Genomic DNA, 16173 nt, shown 5'->3' with positions numbered 1-16173 from the left:
CTTTCCGGGGGATCAGAATTTCCTGTAGCATTTTTCCAGCACTCAGTGGCTGGCTATTAGAGTAAACACTCCTTTTCTCTGCTCCCCTATCCACACTGTCACCTCCCATCAAACATTAGTTGGCAAATATTATCACTTGTGAAAAAAAGAGCGAAGGGAAATCCTGTGATTTCAAGTTGGTCACTTTTGTTTGCCTTTTTCACCATCATGAGACAATCTTCATATGCATATTCATAATGATAAGTGAGGCCAAACACATTTAAAAATAATAAAAAGATTCAACTTAATACAAGCCAGTGTTATTAAATGTTTAAACTAGAACACTTTTCTGTCTAGTGGCATGTATAAACTCTCGTCACAAAGACAAAAATAATAGACTATTGAGAAGCTGTAGCTGTGGTAGAGCAGTAAGTTACTGACCAGAGTTTTCAAGCTTTGCTTAAAGATACACACATACATTAAAATTCAGTGGGTACCCTTCCCCTGATGCGACCATAAAGTTTGTTAGCTTGGTCTAGGGCATTTTTTGCCAAGATAAGACTAAAATAATTAATATATATGATTATTATATATATAATATGTAAAACTAATATTATATATATAACAGATAAAAACCGAAATGTTGAATTAGTAAGAGCATTGTGAAAGAAAAGTTGGCACATTCTTTTTGAGAATCCTTCCAAAACCCCAAATACAGTCCTACCTGGCACAGCCACGCCACAGATGCTTGATTCTTATATGAAATCCAACATTCCAATACCATTAGCAACCTCTGTGGTTGCAACATTCCATCTCAATAAAAACAATTTCCAGTCAGTGCACCTATATTTGGAGAACTAGATACCCAGCTTTAGTTTTTGCGCCTTGCATTGTCTCTGTGCAAGCACATAGTAACCAAAAACAATGGCAGTTTTCAAAATGAAAGTCATTTTCTAAAGAAGCACTTTGCTGATAAGTCAACAAAAACATTATCTGTTTTTTAGTTAAAATTACTTTATGTCTCATTGGTATAAATTGCTTACTGTCACTGTTTTTTTATTATGTCACAAAAATAAAATGATAACTTCATTTTAAAATGTAATAATTAAGTACAAACATTAGTTATCGCTAATGATAGAGATAGAAAAAACTGAAATGAAAGCTATAGCTGTTTTTTACTGCACTGACCCGCTTTAATTTCTAGGGCTTAATCCCTTTGGCTCTTTTAGTGTGTATTAATGCATATTTTATTTTAATCAATATAATTTTACATAAAGTGAGCCCCTAACATAGCACAAGAAGGTGAGGAAGTAGGAAGTGTAATTCATTTATTCATTCAAGCATTTTTTGAATGTCTATTGTCTGTCCTTCAATATTCTATGGTTATTGATTAATAAAGTAAAATAATTTCATAGGCCTAAAATAATTTTAAGTAATTAAAAAAGAAAATAATAGAAAGAAAATTTGTCACTTCATTGTTTTTATAATTAGGTCAAGAATTAGACCATATTTGACCAAATTGGTTTTCTGTTTTAACCCTCCCATCTAGACTTCCCATCTGTCTGATATTAAAAAAAAAACAAAAAAAAACAAAAACAAACAAACAAAAAAACCCAAACGGAGCTCACTAATTTGGACCAAATGGATTCATTAAAATAATTGTAAAAACTGACATCAAAACTTAACTTATGTTTCATTCTAGAAACAAATGGGCAATGGATTTTTAAAAGGAGGGACATGACGGGGACAATAAGGCTCAGTCTGCCCCGAAGGTGAAGAGTTCAGGACCGACGATGCTTTCGCAGAGCTTTGCTGGGAGCATGGTTCACAATCGTGGAACAGTCGGTGCAACTGATGATATTACATACCTGAAAGTGTCTCCAATACCGTTCCCAAGATAAAAGAAGTCCTCCTGATCTTGGACCATTAAATCTCCTGTGTTAAAATAAACATCTCTCTTCTTAAAAACATCACAAAGCAGTTTCTTTTGTGTTCTTCTTATTCCCAGCATAATCAAAGAAGGGATTCATTGCTCTTACTTGAGAAATGAAGAGTCCAGGTTCTCCTGTGAGGGAAAGGCATTCTTCAATGGTCTGATTAAAACGATTATTATACACACCATGCATGTACTTGAATTATATCTAACACAGCCAGTGTGGCCTATCTTACTTTCCTCAGAACTTCTTGTTATCATATCTGACATAATTTGCTCTAGGCGCTTAGAGAAAAATTAACATATCCTTTCACAGATTGCCACAACACAAATTACTTTGGATAAACTAACAAAAAAGAAATCAAATGTAAAAAAAAGTATATTAAATTTATTTCATATCCTGAGTAGGTAGATTAATGGCTACCTTTCTTTTAGATTATGTAGATTTTATCACTGATAATAATGACAATTGTAAAAATAACCATAATGATAATCTTAATAAAGTTATGATAGTAGGAATATTTATTAGGTGTTTCCCATGTAGCAAGCCCCATGAGCCCTTTGCAACTGCCATTTTGTTTATTCTTCACAGAAATCATTTGAAGTTGATAATTATAATCCCTATTTCACCGGCAAGGAACCAGGGCCCAAAAGAGTAAAGTAGGTTATTAAAGTCCAATAAATAGAAAGCAATAGACCTAGAACTCAAATTCAAGTCTCAATGATTTTGCAACAAAGTTTTTGTACAATATTATCTCTGATCTAATTAATTTGTTATTAGAAGTTTAGGAAAATGTTTTAGTCCTCTGGGTGTTAGTCTAGAAATCCTTGGCGGACAAGAGATGAGACATAAAATTTATCAGTTTTAATTATAGTTAGACACATTATCTGAAGTAATTTTTCAATCTAATTTATTCAAATGAATCAAGATTTTGCCTAACAATCTGCAAGATGAAAAACTTCTAAGATAAAGGTAGAAGACAGGGAGCAGCAATCACTGCCTTGTAAGATTTTGGAGGATTTCAAGGTCATTTGTTGACTTTCTTTGCCTCCTGTGAAGGGAGGCAACATCCTTGTGATAAGTTAGATGGGGTTGAATTCCAGCAAGCTGAAAAGCAATTTATGTCATTTAACACTCTCTAACTCCCATGGCTCCCCATCCTTCTGCACATTCTGATTTCCAGGATGTGGAAATCTACTGGCCTAAATGAGCCTGCTCTGTTACAGCAGAGACCCCTCATCATCATCATCACCAACACCATCATTACCATCATCATCATAATAATCATTGCCATTATTACACTTATTGAACACCTTTTGGGTCACTATTCTGAGTGCTTTACATATGTATCTATCATTACCATCATCATCATAATAATCATTGCCATTTTTACACTTATTGAGCACTTTTTGGGTACCAGTCACTATTCTGAGTGCTTTACATATGTATCCCATCTGATTCTCATCACAAACCTGTAAGACAGGCCTTCATATTATCTTCATTTATAGGTGAAGAAACTGAGGAATAAAAAGTAATTCACCCCAAATCATACAGCTACCATATGTTGGGTTGAAGTTTTTTAACCAGGTCTATCTGACTCCAAAGCTTCTCCTCCATCACATATTCCATCAGTCTACATTCCCTATATTTCAGAATTTTCCAAGCTTCATCTTTCCCTTAAAATTTATTTTATTTTTCTTCTTCAGGACACAGGTGACAATTTCTTCCCTGTAAAATCAATTACTGCAAATGCTTAAAAAGATCGTAGTGCATTCTTATCTATCCTTTATAGGCAAAATTTATTCAAGACACATGCTTTAATGGAAAAATAAAATATTTAGTAACCCATAACAATATTTGGGGACAATCTGCTTTATAGGAAACTCTGAGGTTGCATAAGCAGTTCTAGGAATCAAGTTCCAATTTCAGGTATTATTATAGTTGTAATAAAAGATGACTAGCAAAGTGTGTTAGATAAGGTTTTTTGCAATCTCTTTAGAAATGGCTTTTTTCTTAGATATTATCTATAGAGTTGAATTAGAGAAAGATGTTTGATAAATGCCCTTAGGCTTGAAATTCAGAGGACTGAGAAATGTTTTTTAATAGATAAGGTTTATATTTTTTCCAATCTTTCAGCTGCCAGTAAAAAACAAAACAAAACAAAAAACAGGTGTACAATCTTTATCTCTACATTTGAAGTGAGGATTTAAAGGAAACCATTTCTGAAATGTAGTTTAAATATATTTTGAGGCAGTAAAAAGTAATTTTGGCTTGATTTATTCAGACTGGGTCTCTAAACAACTCCAAATGCACACTTCTACATTTAATTTTCTAGATTAATTATATGCAGCAGGAAGTTAATTGGGGTACTTGATTTCATTAAAATTTCTAACCAAAAATTATAAGAAAGTCTATCTTGGTGGAGGAGGGAGAATGAAAGGGAGAAGAGGAAGTGGGTAATAAACCACATGCTAAGCTCTCTATAGGGCTTTGCATATATCATCTCATTTAATTGTAAACAATAGTTCAAAAAGCCATAGTGTTCCTATGCTCTAATAATGAATTGTCAGAAAAAGAAGTGGAAAAAATAATTCCTTTTGCAATTGCAACAAAAAGAATAAAATACCTAGGAATAAATTTAACGAAACATGAGAAGGATCTATATGATGAAAACTATAAGACCCTATTAAAAGAAATTGAAGAAGATACAAAGAAATGGAAAGAGATTCTGTGTTCTTGAATTGGAAGAATCAACACAGTTAAAATGACCATATTATCTAAAGTATTATACAGGTTTAATGCAATTTCTTTCAAAATCCCATTGGCGCTTTTTAAAGAAATAGAACAAAAAGTCATCAGATTTGTATGGAAGCACAAAAGACCTCCAATCGCCCAAGCTATCCTGAGAAAAAAGAACGAGGCTGGAGGCATCACTCTGCCCTACTTCAGATTATACTACAAAGTGACAATAATCAAAATGACATGATATTGGCAGAAAAACAGACACACAGACCAGTGGAACAAAATCAAGCGTCTAGAAGTAAACCTATGTTTATATGGACAAATAATTTTTGACAAAAAAGCCAAAAACATACAGTAGAAAAAGGAACGCCTTTTCAATAAAAATTCTGGGAAAACTGGAAAGCCACCTGCAAAAGAATGAAACTAGACTGTTGTCTATCACCACACACCAAAATTAACTCAAAATAGATTAAGGACCTGTATATAAGACCTGAAACAATAAATTGCATAGAAGAAAACATAGGTAGTAAACTCGTGGACTTTGGATTTAGAGAAGATTTTATGAATTTGACCTCAAATGCAAGGGAAGTAAAAGCAAAAATTAATGAATAGGACTGTATCAAACTAAAAGGTTTCTGCACAGCAAAAGAAACCATCAATAAGACAAAGAGGCAACCAACTGAATGGGAGAAGATATCTGCAAACAACTCCAATAAGGGGTTAAAATCCAAAATATACAAAGAACTCATACAATTCAATAACAATGAAAGACAAACAATCCAATTAAAACACTCTTTTTTTTTTTTTTTGCATTTTCCAAATTCTACCAAAAAATGTATATTTTCCTTATAATTGGAAGTCTCCTAAGAATAAAAAAAGAAACATATACTTCAATTTATTTTTTCAAGCCCACATACAAAATCACTTTAATGGAAATTTTTCTATTACATGAGCATTTCAAGATAACTTAAATTTTTGTGTTTAGAGCTTATATAACTGTCAAATATAAAATTAATTTTTTCACGGTGGCCAGGACATGGAAGCAACCGAACTGTCCTACAATAGATAACTGGATAAAGAAGCTATGGTACATATATACAATGGAATATTACTCAGCCATAAGATGAAATACTGCTATTTGTGACAACATGGATGGACCTAGAGATAACCATGCTAAGCGAAATAAACCAGACAGAAAAAGTTAAAAATCACATAATATCATTTATATGTAGGATATAAACCTAAAAGCAACAAACGAACAGGACAGCAAACAGAGACTCATGGAAATGGACAATAGACTAGTGGTTACCAGAAGGTCGGGGTGGGGGTAGGTAGGTGGGGTAAAAGGGGTCAAATATGTGGTGACAGAAAGAAATCTAACTATGGGCGGGGAACACACAATGCAATATATATACCTTATTGTTAAATTCTACACCTGAAATTTACTGGATTTTGTTAACCAATGTTGTCATAATAAAAATGAATAAAACATAAAATAAAATAAAATTCAGCATTTACCCTAGAAAAAAATTAGTTGTCGACCTCACAAAATAAATACTATTCCCTCTAGTCTTCATATGAAGAAAACAAGGCTCAGATATTTTGAGTGATCTTCCCAAAGCAGTACAGTTTCTAAGTGTAAGAGCCCAGATTTAAATCTAAGTCTGCCTGACTTTCAATTATACCTAGAATATTAAATTAAGTCATCCATTTTTATTTTAATATTTTGGTGCATTGTTATATTTGGACATTGGACATATGCAATTGTCACATACCAGAAGTAGTGCATTAAGAAAGATAAAAGGCTAATAGTAATCACTTTTAAATTTTAATAATTTTACCAACTGAGCAACTCACCCGGGGCCCCTAACATTTAATAATTAAACCATTCTACCTGCATTGAAATTCCAAATAAGTCACATTACATATTAGAAATAACCATTCTTTCTTTTCTAAATTCAGCAGTAAATTAAAAAGAAATTCAGAACCTTTGCCTGAGGTGACATCTTCAGATACAAGAATCTTACCTTTTTTTCTCATTACTACACCAGCCCTGTTCATTTCTATAGGGTTCATCTTTCTGGAATTCATATTTTATCAAGTCAAAAGTGAGAAGAAACGGCAAAAATAAAGCGAGATTTAGTTACTCATTTGTGCAGTGACATCTACTGGTGGTAGATTTTATGCTCAATTGAAATAAAGAATTAGAATGTGGATTTATTAAAACAAGAAACCTTTACTGATGCAAAATTAGATATATGAACATCAAAATTGGAGGTATTAGTAAATAGCACTCATGTACTGGCATTTACTTTCATTTCTTTTATGTTGTGCATTACCTTAACAAAACATTACTAATTTTAATTCTAATGAGTGAACGCAAGCAATTCTTGATAGCAATTGCATCCTTTACTAATTATAGGGAAGAAGACCACTTTTTTGCCTTCTCCTTTTTGCAATCATTCAAAACCTCCCTTGAAATGGAAAATTTTAATAGAACTAAAAGGTAAACTATATGAACATAAGGATTTTGTTGTCTATTTTAAATTGACAATCCCTTGAACAGGGACCAAATGCCTAAAAAGTACTTGCGATTTGACTTACTTTGACCTCTTCCCCAGGCCTTTCACAAGAAGTGTCCCTAAACTAACACTCTAGTACTTCTGTGCACTATTATAGTGTGAAATGGCAAATTTTTTGGAACATCCTCATCACACTGGAAATCAAACTTATTGTACATCTCTCCTCGCCCCCAAATATTTCCAGCTGCCTTGCTCCTGAAATGTCCATATTACCACGTCATGCAGATTCATACATCCACTAAAATCTGACCCTGGGAGAGAATTACAAATTAGTTCAATTCAACTCCTTCATTTTATATATAAGAAAATCGAGGTTTTCCTGATGAATTAAATAAGCAATCATATTAAACTGAACTCAAATGGACATAATAAAATGAAGTGAGAAAAAATAATAAGGAAGGGCAAATAGAGAGAAGAAGAGGATGTGGAATGAACTAATGTAGAACAAGTAAGTAGGAAAAGATGAATAAGATTAATGAGATAAATGTGATGGTGTTACTTATTATCAAAGACTAAACACAAACACTTCTGGTTATTAATCAGTAAAATCAGCATGTAACTGAAACTACAATTCATTATTTGAATTAAAATATAAATGAGAACAATTAATATTGGTTGAGCATGTACTATATGCCAGACACTGCTAAAAGTTTAAGAGCAGTATTTGATTTAATCATCAAAACACCCTGTGAGGCAGAAATTAGTATTATCCTATTTTAAGATGAGGGCCTATGAAGAGGTTGCAAAGCAAAATATATTGTTATTTTAGACATAAATATTCTTTATTAAAATGCAAACTTGCATCTTGTTGGTCTTTGTCTGTAAATTGGGGGAACAAGATATTGGCCACTTGCCTAACGACTGGTAAAAAGAAAAATTCCAGAAGTTCTGGAACTGCATTTATCATTTTGGCCAAATAAGAACAGAACTCTTTTTACTGACTGTGTTCACAGCATCAGGCAAATCGAAAACTTTTAATAAATATATATAAAATGCATTTGATAAACATTAGAAACATGTTTAAATTGATAGAAAGAAAGGTAGGAAATTGATTAATAAAATAAGTTGTGAAAAATGAAACCATACCATTTTAATAAATGCAATCAATTGAAATTTTCTTGATTTTAACAAAAGAATATGGAACTGAAGTTAAAGTGAACTGTTTCTTTGGCATAAGAAATATCAGTCCCTGTGGGGTAAAGAATTTAACCTTAAACTAAGAATTTAATGAGGGGTCTAGCTTTTGCTCTCAGCTTCTGGGAAATAATCTCTAAGCCCCGGCAAAATCATGACAGATAGGAGTATATTTATTTGCCTAAGAGCCTTGGGCAACCAGATAGAAACAATATGATTTAGAGTGGGATCTCTGAGTTACACCAATAATATGATGTAGTGAGGGGCTTTGGGTCAGTCACCTGGCTTGACCTCCTGAGGGGTTATAGATGGAGGTCAGCTAAGGACACAGCCAACTAGATTTAAATGATCGAGCCCCCCAAAAGACTTGGGACATCATGTCTGGGTAAAGTTCCCTAGCTGGCAATACTCTATGTATCTTGTTACATATTGGTTACGAGAAAGAAATACTGTCCTGACTCCATAAGAGAGAACACTGGGAAGCCTTGCATTTGTGCTCTCCTGGATTCTGCCCTATTGCTTCTTCCTCTGGCTGATTTTAATCTGTATCCTTTAGATGTAATAAACTGTGCGACTCTAAGTATAACTGCTTTCAGTGAGTTTTATGAGTCCTTCTAGAATTATCGAACCTAAAAATGGTCTTAAGGACTCTCAAACTACAATTGAAGTTAGAAATTAGAGTGTTCTTGTGTGGACTGTTTCCTAACTTCACAGTTGGCTAAATTTCCTAGTCTCTAAAAGATGCCTACTTTAAAGACAATAAAAAAAAGTTTGTAAAATGTGAGGAAAATGAGCCTTTTTATTAGAGCCCATATTTTATCTTTACATTGCATCTATGGATTTACTCCTATGAAAGATGAGAGATTAGCATTTATGGTTCCTTCTCTCCTCTCACCCAATTCCCATTTTTGTTAGTGTCATAATTATATTGGTATCGTGAGGATTTAAATTCTCATTCTATCTGTAAACATAACTCTGAGCTATTCAACCTTCTATATTTAAACGGATTCAATGAAACCTTTTAACCGAAGGTGATTCTTTCATCGCTAAATTCTGCTTTATCTTCAGGTTGACCAGAAATTCTCATTTGATGAATTTTATAAAGAAGTATTGCATTTCTCTAAATACATGGGTATTATATTCTCTGATTTCTTAAAATTTTGAGAACACTTCTTTGCTGCCTTCATACTTGAAGAACAACTTAGATCTCATATTCTCAGGTGAAAACATTACTTTCCTTTTTTCCCCCGACACTGAGTGTTTTGTTTTTCTTTTGAGAGATGCCCAAGATGTTTTCCATTTTCTCCCTGCACTTTGTACATCCTTTGCCTTTTCTGCCCAGCACCTCCTTATGGTTCTTTAATTTATGTTCGGTAATTTCACCAGGGTATATTTTTCTGATGATCATTCTATGCCATATTTTTTTTTTCTTGAACACAGCGTGCTCTTTTGCCAAAGATTCGAATCATTATTTAAAGCAAATTTTCTTCTATTAGGTTTCAAATAATTTTTTTTATCTCTTTGATTTTTTTTTTTCTGCAGGAACACCAATTAAGCATATGTCAGATCATTGTCTGTGTCTTCAAAATTTATCTTTTTAATGTATTTTATATTATTATGTGTATACTTTTTATTGTTTGTGTAATTCCTTAGTCCCATCTGTCTCGCTTCCTAACAATATTTAGTCTTGTTTGTTTTTAAGTCCTTTAATGTGGTGTTCATCTCCAAAATATTTTCATTTTTCTTTTTTAAGCTGAGCATGCCACTTTCCAACTCCTTTTGTTGATTTATTTTCCTTCAACTTTCCTCTTCTTTGAGCTTTTATTTCGAAAGAGAATATTATTGCAATTTTTGAACCTACAGAAGACTGTTTTTCTAAATATTTCCTGTCCATTTTGGAGAACTTATTATTTGATGTGCATCCATATTTTTTTCAGCTGCTTTTTATGTAGATACATTTTCTCCCCTTCTGCTGCAGAAGCATGTCCAAACGCTAATGAAAGTTTTAAGTTTTATTTCCTCTAGGGATTTCATGTTTGTTTCTTCCCAATTATTATCCTCAGGTGTAGAAAAGAAGGCAATCCATAACTTGGATTAGTCTTTCAAATTGTCACCAATTTTTCTTTTATATTGTTTGCTTTGGAGGCATAAATGGGACCCATATTCCTTTAATGTCACACATTTAAATAGTTAAGTAACAGCCCACAAGAAGGATGTTTGGGTCACAGGAACTCTGTGTTGCTGCCTTGTCATTTTCCTTCACTTATAACATCCTATCTCCGTTTAGAGGCTGATTCCTCTCTGAGACAACAAATGCTTCCATTAGGTTTAAATTTTTGAGAGACATTCTGATCAAATCTCCCCACATAATTATGAAACAGTTATTGGTCTAAATTTTTCTGGTTGCCTGCTATGTAACAAAACAGTATGGGAATAAGACGATAAAAGACAGACTAGAATTCATATGATATTAGGTACATTTTTTTTCATTTCCAAACTGAAAAAAAAACCTAAAATGAATTGAAAATCAGAAGTTTTCTAAATAAATTGGAGACAATCATGACTTCGTGCATTATTGACATTATTACATTCTGATAGGGAATTTAAGATATTAGAAAATTATAATGAAGTCAAGTCAGTAATAAAAATACAAATATTTATTGTATTTCTATTGGATGATTACTTTGGAATGACTCAGCTTCACTAAGGAGCTTTTAATATAAATACCAATTTTTAACAGAATCAGTGAAACAAATTAAGAAAATTAACTGTAAGGAATGTAAAATTCAGTAATATCAGCACTTATTTTACCAAAATTACTTTGGTTCAGAATATGAATGTATTTCTGACATAGCAACAAGACTCTTAAAATTCCAAAGAATGCATTATAAAAACAGTTTGTACCTTCTTTAGATTTCAAATGTTAGGCAATTTTACACCAGCTTTAAATCTATTTCTTTGCTTTTAAAAAATTATATTTTTATCTCTTTTGACACTTTTTTTCTGTTTTTAAAATTTATGCTCTTTATTAATAATTTCCTTCCTTTTATTTTCTTTGAGTTTATTTATTTTTAAATTAACTTATAGAAATGAATATTTAGCTCACTAATTTTCAGCTGTTCTTATCTGAGTCCACAAATTTTGAAATGTAATGTTTTCATTATGATTCAGCTAAAATTATTTTCTAATTTCTGATTTTTTGTTGACTCATGGAAATTTAGAGATGTTTTACTTCCAAATATATAGGAGATGATCTAGCTGTCATTTAAAAATGTACTTTTACTTTAATTAAACTGTTGTCAGAGAATATAAGGCATATTTATTCAATCTTTTGAAATTTGCTTGAAAAGAATACATGTTCTCCAGTTTTTAGATGCAATGTCCTATATATGTCCATGAGTTCAAATAGTTTGTTTATTGTGTTACTCAAATATTCTATATCATTGAAGTTTTTTTCCCTTGCTTGAACTATGAAATACTGAAAGAGCTATAATAAAATATTCTTTGATTCTAAATTTATTTATTTCCTCTTGAGGTTATAAAAATTTTGCTATATAAGTTTCAAGGCTGTTTTCTTTATTTTCAGTTTCATTCTTTAAAAAATATTGTTGAGTATAAATTCTATTTTGACAATTATTTTCTCCAAGCCAGTTGAAGATATCTGTCCATTATCGTTTGTCCTCCATGGCTGCTATTGAGAGAGAGATCAGCTATAAGTCTTTTACTCCTAGGAAGGTGATTTGGGGCTGCTTTTAAGATTTTAGTGGTATTGATACAGTTTTTAAAGAAATCATATATTAGAAGCTTATAAATAATTTCTCAGTGATATAAAAATAAAAGGTAAGTAGAATTAGTGGATTAAAAATACTCAAGGAAAATGGAGTCAAATATATCAAGGTATATGCTTGCTGTTTATACTTAACATCATTAAATTTGGCAAATGAACAAAATAATTAGGTATCATTATCCGCATAAGATAGAGGGAAAACATAGTTCACCTAGAGGCCACTATTTTATTTATAGACGTTCTCAATCTAAAAAAAAAAATTATCATAATATTTATGATAATTTATAAGCACAAAGCTAGAAGAGAGGTCAGTAGATCTCAAAATATTTCTTCTGTAAAGAAAATACGGTACTTACTTTGTAAAAGAAATTTATTCTCCTGATTGCTCCAATTTCTCCAGTGTGATTCACTGAAAAAATGTTTCTTTCAGTAGCTCCATAAAACTCACACATCTTAATATTTCCAAATCTGTCCAAAAATTCTCTCCATATATCACTCCATGGAACATTTCCAACTGCCAAATGCACCTGATGATCTTTTTCTCCTTCTTTCTGTTAGAAGAAAAGATTTACTTGAATTTATTAGTTCTAGTTTCCAATTCTTTCCTTCATTACTATTACTTAAATGGCAAATATCTAGAAGTAAGTTGCATATGTGTGATAATAGAATGGAAGTAAAAAAAAAAAAATCATGTAAGTCTGTTGCAGAATCATGTACAATAGCTGATGAAACTAACACTGGCCCAGAGTAAGAGCTTTTATTTTCCCCTAACTGGGAAAATCTCTTTCTAAACTCCAGACTACTAAAGCCTTATTTTGGTAGATATCAGGTAAGGAAGAAAGCATATTTTAGGAGAAAAAGCATTACTTCAAAAAAGTTATAAAATATATTTAGGTTTGTACTCTCAGCTGTATCATTTATTACCTATGTAACTTTGAGCAAAAGGTTGAATACCATTCTGATTCTCAGTTTGTTCATCTGCAAAAACTGATAACACTTATCTCACTTACATACTTCACTATACAGTTTACTATAAGCCCAGTGCTTAGCATATAGTAAACAATAAATTGAGGTCATCTAATCACTGTAATATTAGGCTTGCAAATATTATGACAACTACTTGTGACTACCATTTTTGAATGTGTGGTACTTCATATTTTTACTTTTGGAATTAAAAAAATATAACTATATTTTATGCTATATTCAATGAGCACTATGTTAATTAACATGAATTGTACACTGATCAATAATTATAACCTCACCCCCGTTAGAATGGCTGTCTTAAAAAAGACAAGAAAGAACATGTGTTGGAGAAGATATGGAGAAATGGGAGCCCTTGTGCTCTGTTGATGGGAATGTAAATTGGTGCAGCTGCTGTGGAAAACAGTATGGAGGGTCCTCAAAAAACTAAATATGGAACTACCAAATGATCCAGCAATTACACTTCTGGGTATTTATCCAAAGAAATGAAAATGTTAATTTATGCAACTCTAGTGAACTTGGCTCCAACTGGCACCTCTATGTTCATTGCAGAGACAAAGTATTGATAGCAGGTGGGTACTTTTTATCTTGACAGTACTATTCGATTTTGTTTAACTGTAAAAACAATTTGATAAAATAAAAATTAATTAAAAAAAATAAGATAGAGACACCTAAGACCATGGGTACACTGGAAACAACAGCCTGACTTGCTGATTTCCTTGGGGCCACATCAGTGGAGTTTATGGTAAATATTCTACGGATGGAGAGAAAAAAAAACTCACTCAGATGAGCAGCTCTTTCCAGGACAGAGGATTCTTTCCCACCACTAAATATAACCCTGAGCAGTTCTGCCCCTGTTCCAACCTATGGGCAAGTCAGATATTGCCTATGTGGCAGGAACAAGCTCTTGGATTTTCCACTGCCATTTTCCTGTATAAAACACTAGTGTTGCACACCTTAGGATTCATTCCGCTTGAACAGAGAACACTTACTAATATGGTATAATTCTTGGATGCTTTTCAGGTCAGAGATGTTTTAACAAGTATCATTATTTATAAAATGTGTTGGCACACTCCATAAACCAATAAGAAGGTGGTTTATAAATCAAATTCCACAGACTTTAACCTGTGTGGGCTATAGCTAAACATGCTTACTAAATGGTCCAAAATGATTTATTTGATATAGAATATCAAATTATCAAAACTAGGATAGGGCTTTTGTCAAGAAGTATAAAGTTCATTTATTCAACTCTCAAGATGTTTTTATTCTATTTTCCTCTCCTTTAAAAAAGTCCAGAAAATCATGCTTTGAAGGGTATGAGAAAAAATCAACTGACTCATATTTAGTGTTATGGGGAAAAAGAGAATGTGTATTTCTTCTGATGTTAAAATGCATGCACAGGATAGAAAAATTTTAAAGTACAGAAAAATCAAAAAAGAAATAAGAATAATCTGTAATCCTACCACACCAACATTATTATTTTTATATATCCACATATGTACATAAAATGTTATAATCACACTGTATGTAGAACTATATACTATTCTACTTTATTAATATAATACATTCTGGGCCTTGTTCTACATTATTAGCTCTTATACTCTAAAAACATGATTATATAATTTTCATATAATTATAGCACAATAATTTATTTGCTGTTATAATTTATTTACTATCACCTATTTTTGGATAGCCAAACTGTAAATATTCACACTTATAAATAATACTGAGTGAATATTTTGTTTATAAATCATTGCATCTCATTAGGATAGATTCCTGGAAGAAGCCAACAGTTGTAAATATTTTTATAACTTTGTTACCAAATTGTCACATAAAAAGGGTCTCTTAATTACACCATACCCATTTATACGGATTGTCTATTGCCGCTTTTGCAATGCAGAGGTAGAATTAAGTAGTTGTGACAGAGACAGTATAATCCACAAAGCCTACAATATTGACTAATCTGGTGCTTTACAGAAAAAGTCTGCTGACTCTTGTCCTAAATTATAAATAATGTCAAAAGAGCAACAACTTCTTAATATTAACATAAGTCAAGCACCATCTGGTTAACTGGACAATACACTGGTGCTACAAATATTGGTTCATAAAGCTTTCTCATCCAGATTCCCATGTATGTTCATTTTATGTTTCTTTATTGAGAAGAGCTTTATCTCAAATAACTGTGAGTTGGTTTTATTTGTAAAGTGGTCAAATAGCTTCTTATGCACATTAAGCATATTGGTAGGTGGGCAAACTATTGGTCTGATAAGCCTTTTTTAAAAAGGCTACCCAGCTAGTGATGTTGTGAAGCTTTCCTGTGACCTTGGAAGATGACTGGAAGCCAAAGAAAGGCATCAAACAGAGCCTGATATAAAAACAGCTTGAACTTGGCTCCAACTGGCATGACGGACTAGGAGATTGGCAGGGGTCAAGGGCAGCAGCTTAAGTTTTCTAGATGAAAGGTGATAAAAGGGAGAAACCAGGTTATGGTCAGGGAAATGGAAAAGGAGAATCAGCAGAATAACAAATGCGAAGAAGAAAAAATCATCAGAATTGACAAAGGGAGCATTAAAAAGTGATCCTGGAATATATGGAATTTGAGAGGAGAGTCTAAGGGTTGTTAATTATATTTGGTTTTATATGTGTTAATTTTGAAATTGCTATAAAATTAGCAGTGCATCATCTAAAATACAACCAAATCTTCATAACATCCATCTGTAATCTAAAAAATTGCCTCCTATGTCGATAAGTTCCCTCAAGCCTTCTTTAGAATAAATTCCTATTCCTTTTAATTCTTCCTGAGCCATGAGGTTACCTAAAAGTCACTGGATATCTAAGCTGTGCTGAGAATGGAATGAGGAGAGCATGCATAAATATGAGTATAATTAAATGAATGAAAGAATACATAACATCTACATATACATATACACAAGAGAAAGACAGAGTGGCAGAAATGGGAGACATAGAGAGACCAATAGATACAGAGAGTCAGAGAGAGTGCATGAAACACAGAGACAGATAGAAAGCAGGAAAG

General features: G+C 32.3%; 1 protein-coding gene across 1 annotated transcript in view; it reads right to left on the bottom strand.

Annotated features, from left to right (window-relative positions):
• Positions 1–16173, bottom strand: part of SLC27A6 (solute carrier family 27 member 6) — a 60371-nt gene that overhangs the window by 22027 nt on the left and 22171 nt on the right. Inside the window, 5 exon segments of the mRNA XM_015590352.1 lie at positions 704–792; positions 1848–1964; positions 1966–2062; positions 6699–6763; positions 12504–12709. Coding sequence (XP_015445838.1) covers positions 704–792; positions 1848–1964; positions 1966–2062; positions 6699–6763; positions 12504–12709 — 574 coding nt within the window.

Source organism: Pteropus alecto, unplaced genomic scaffold (assembly GCF_000325575.1).
Source record: "Pteropus alecto unplaced genomic scaffold, ASM32557v1 scaffold20, whole genome shotgun sequence".
Classification (NCBI taxonomy): domain Eukaryota; kingdom Metazoa; phylum Chordata; class Mammalia; order Chiroptera; family Pteropodidae; genus Pteropus; species Pteropus alecto.
Note: the sequence above shows the minus strand (reverse complement) of the source record. Positions and strands in the feature narration are given on the sequence as shown.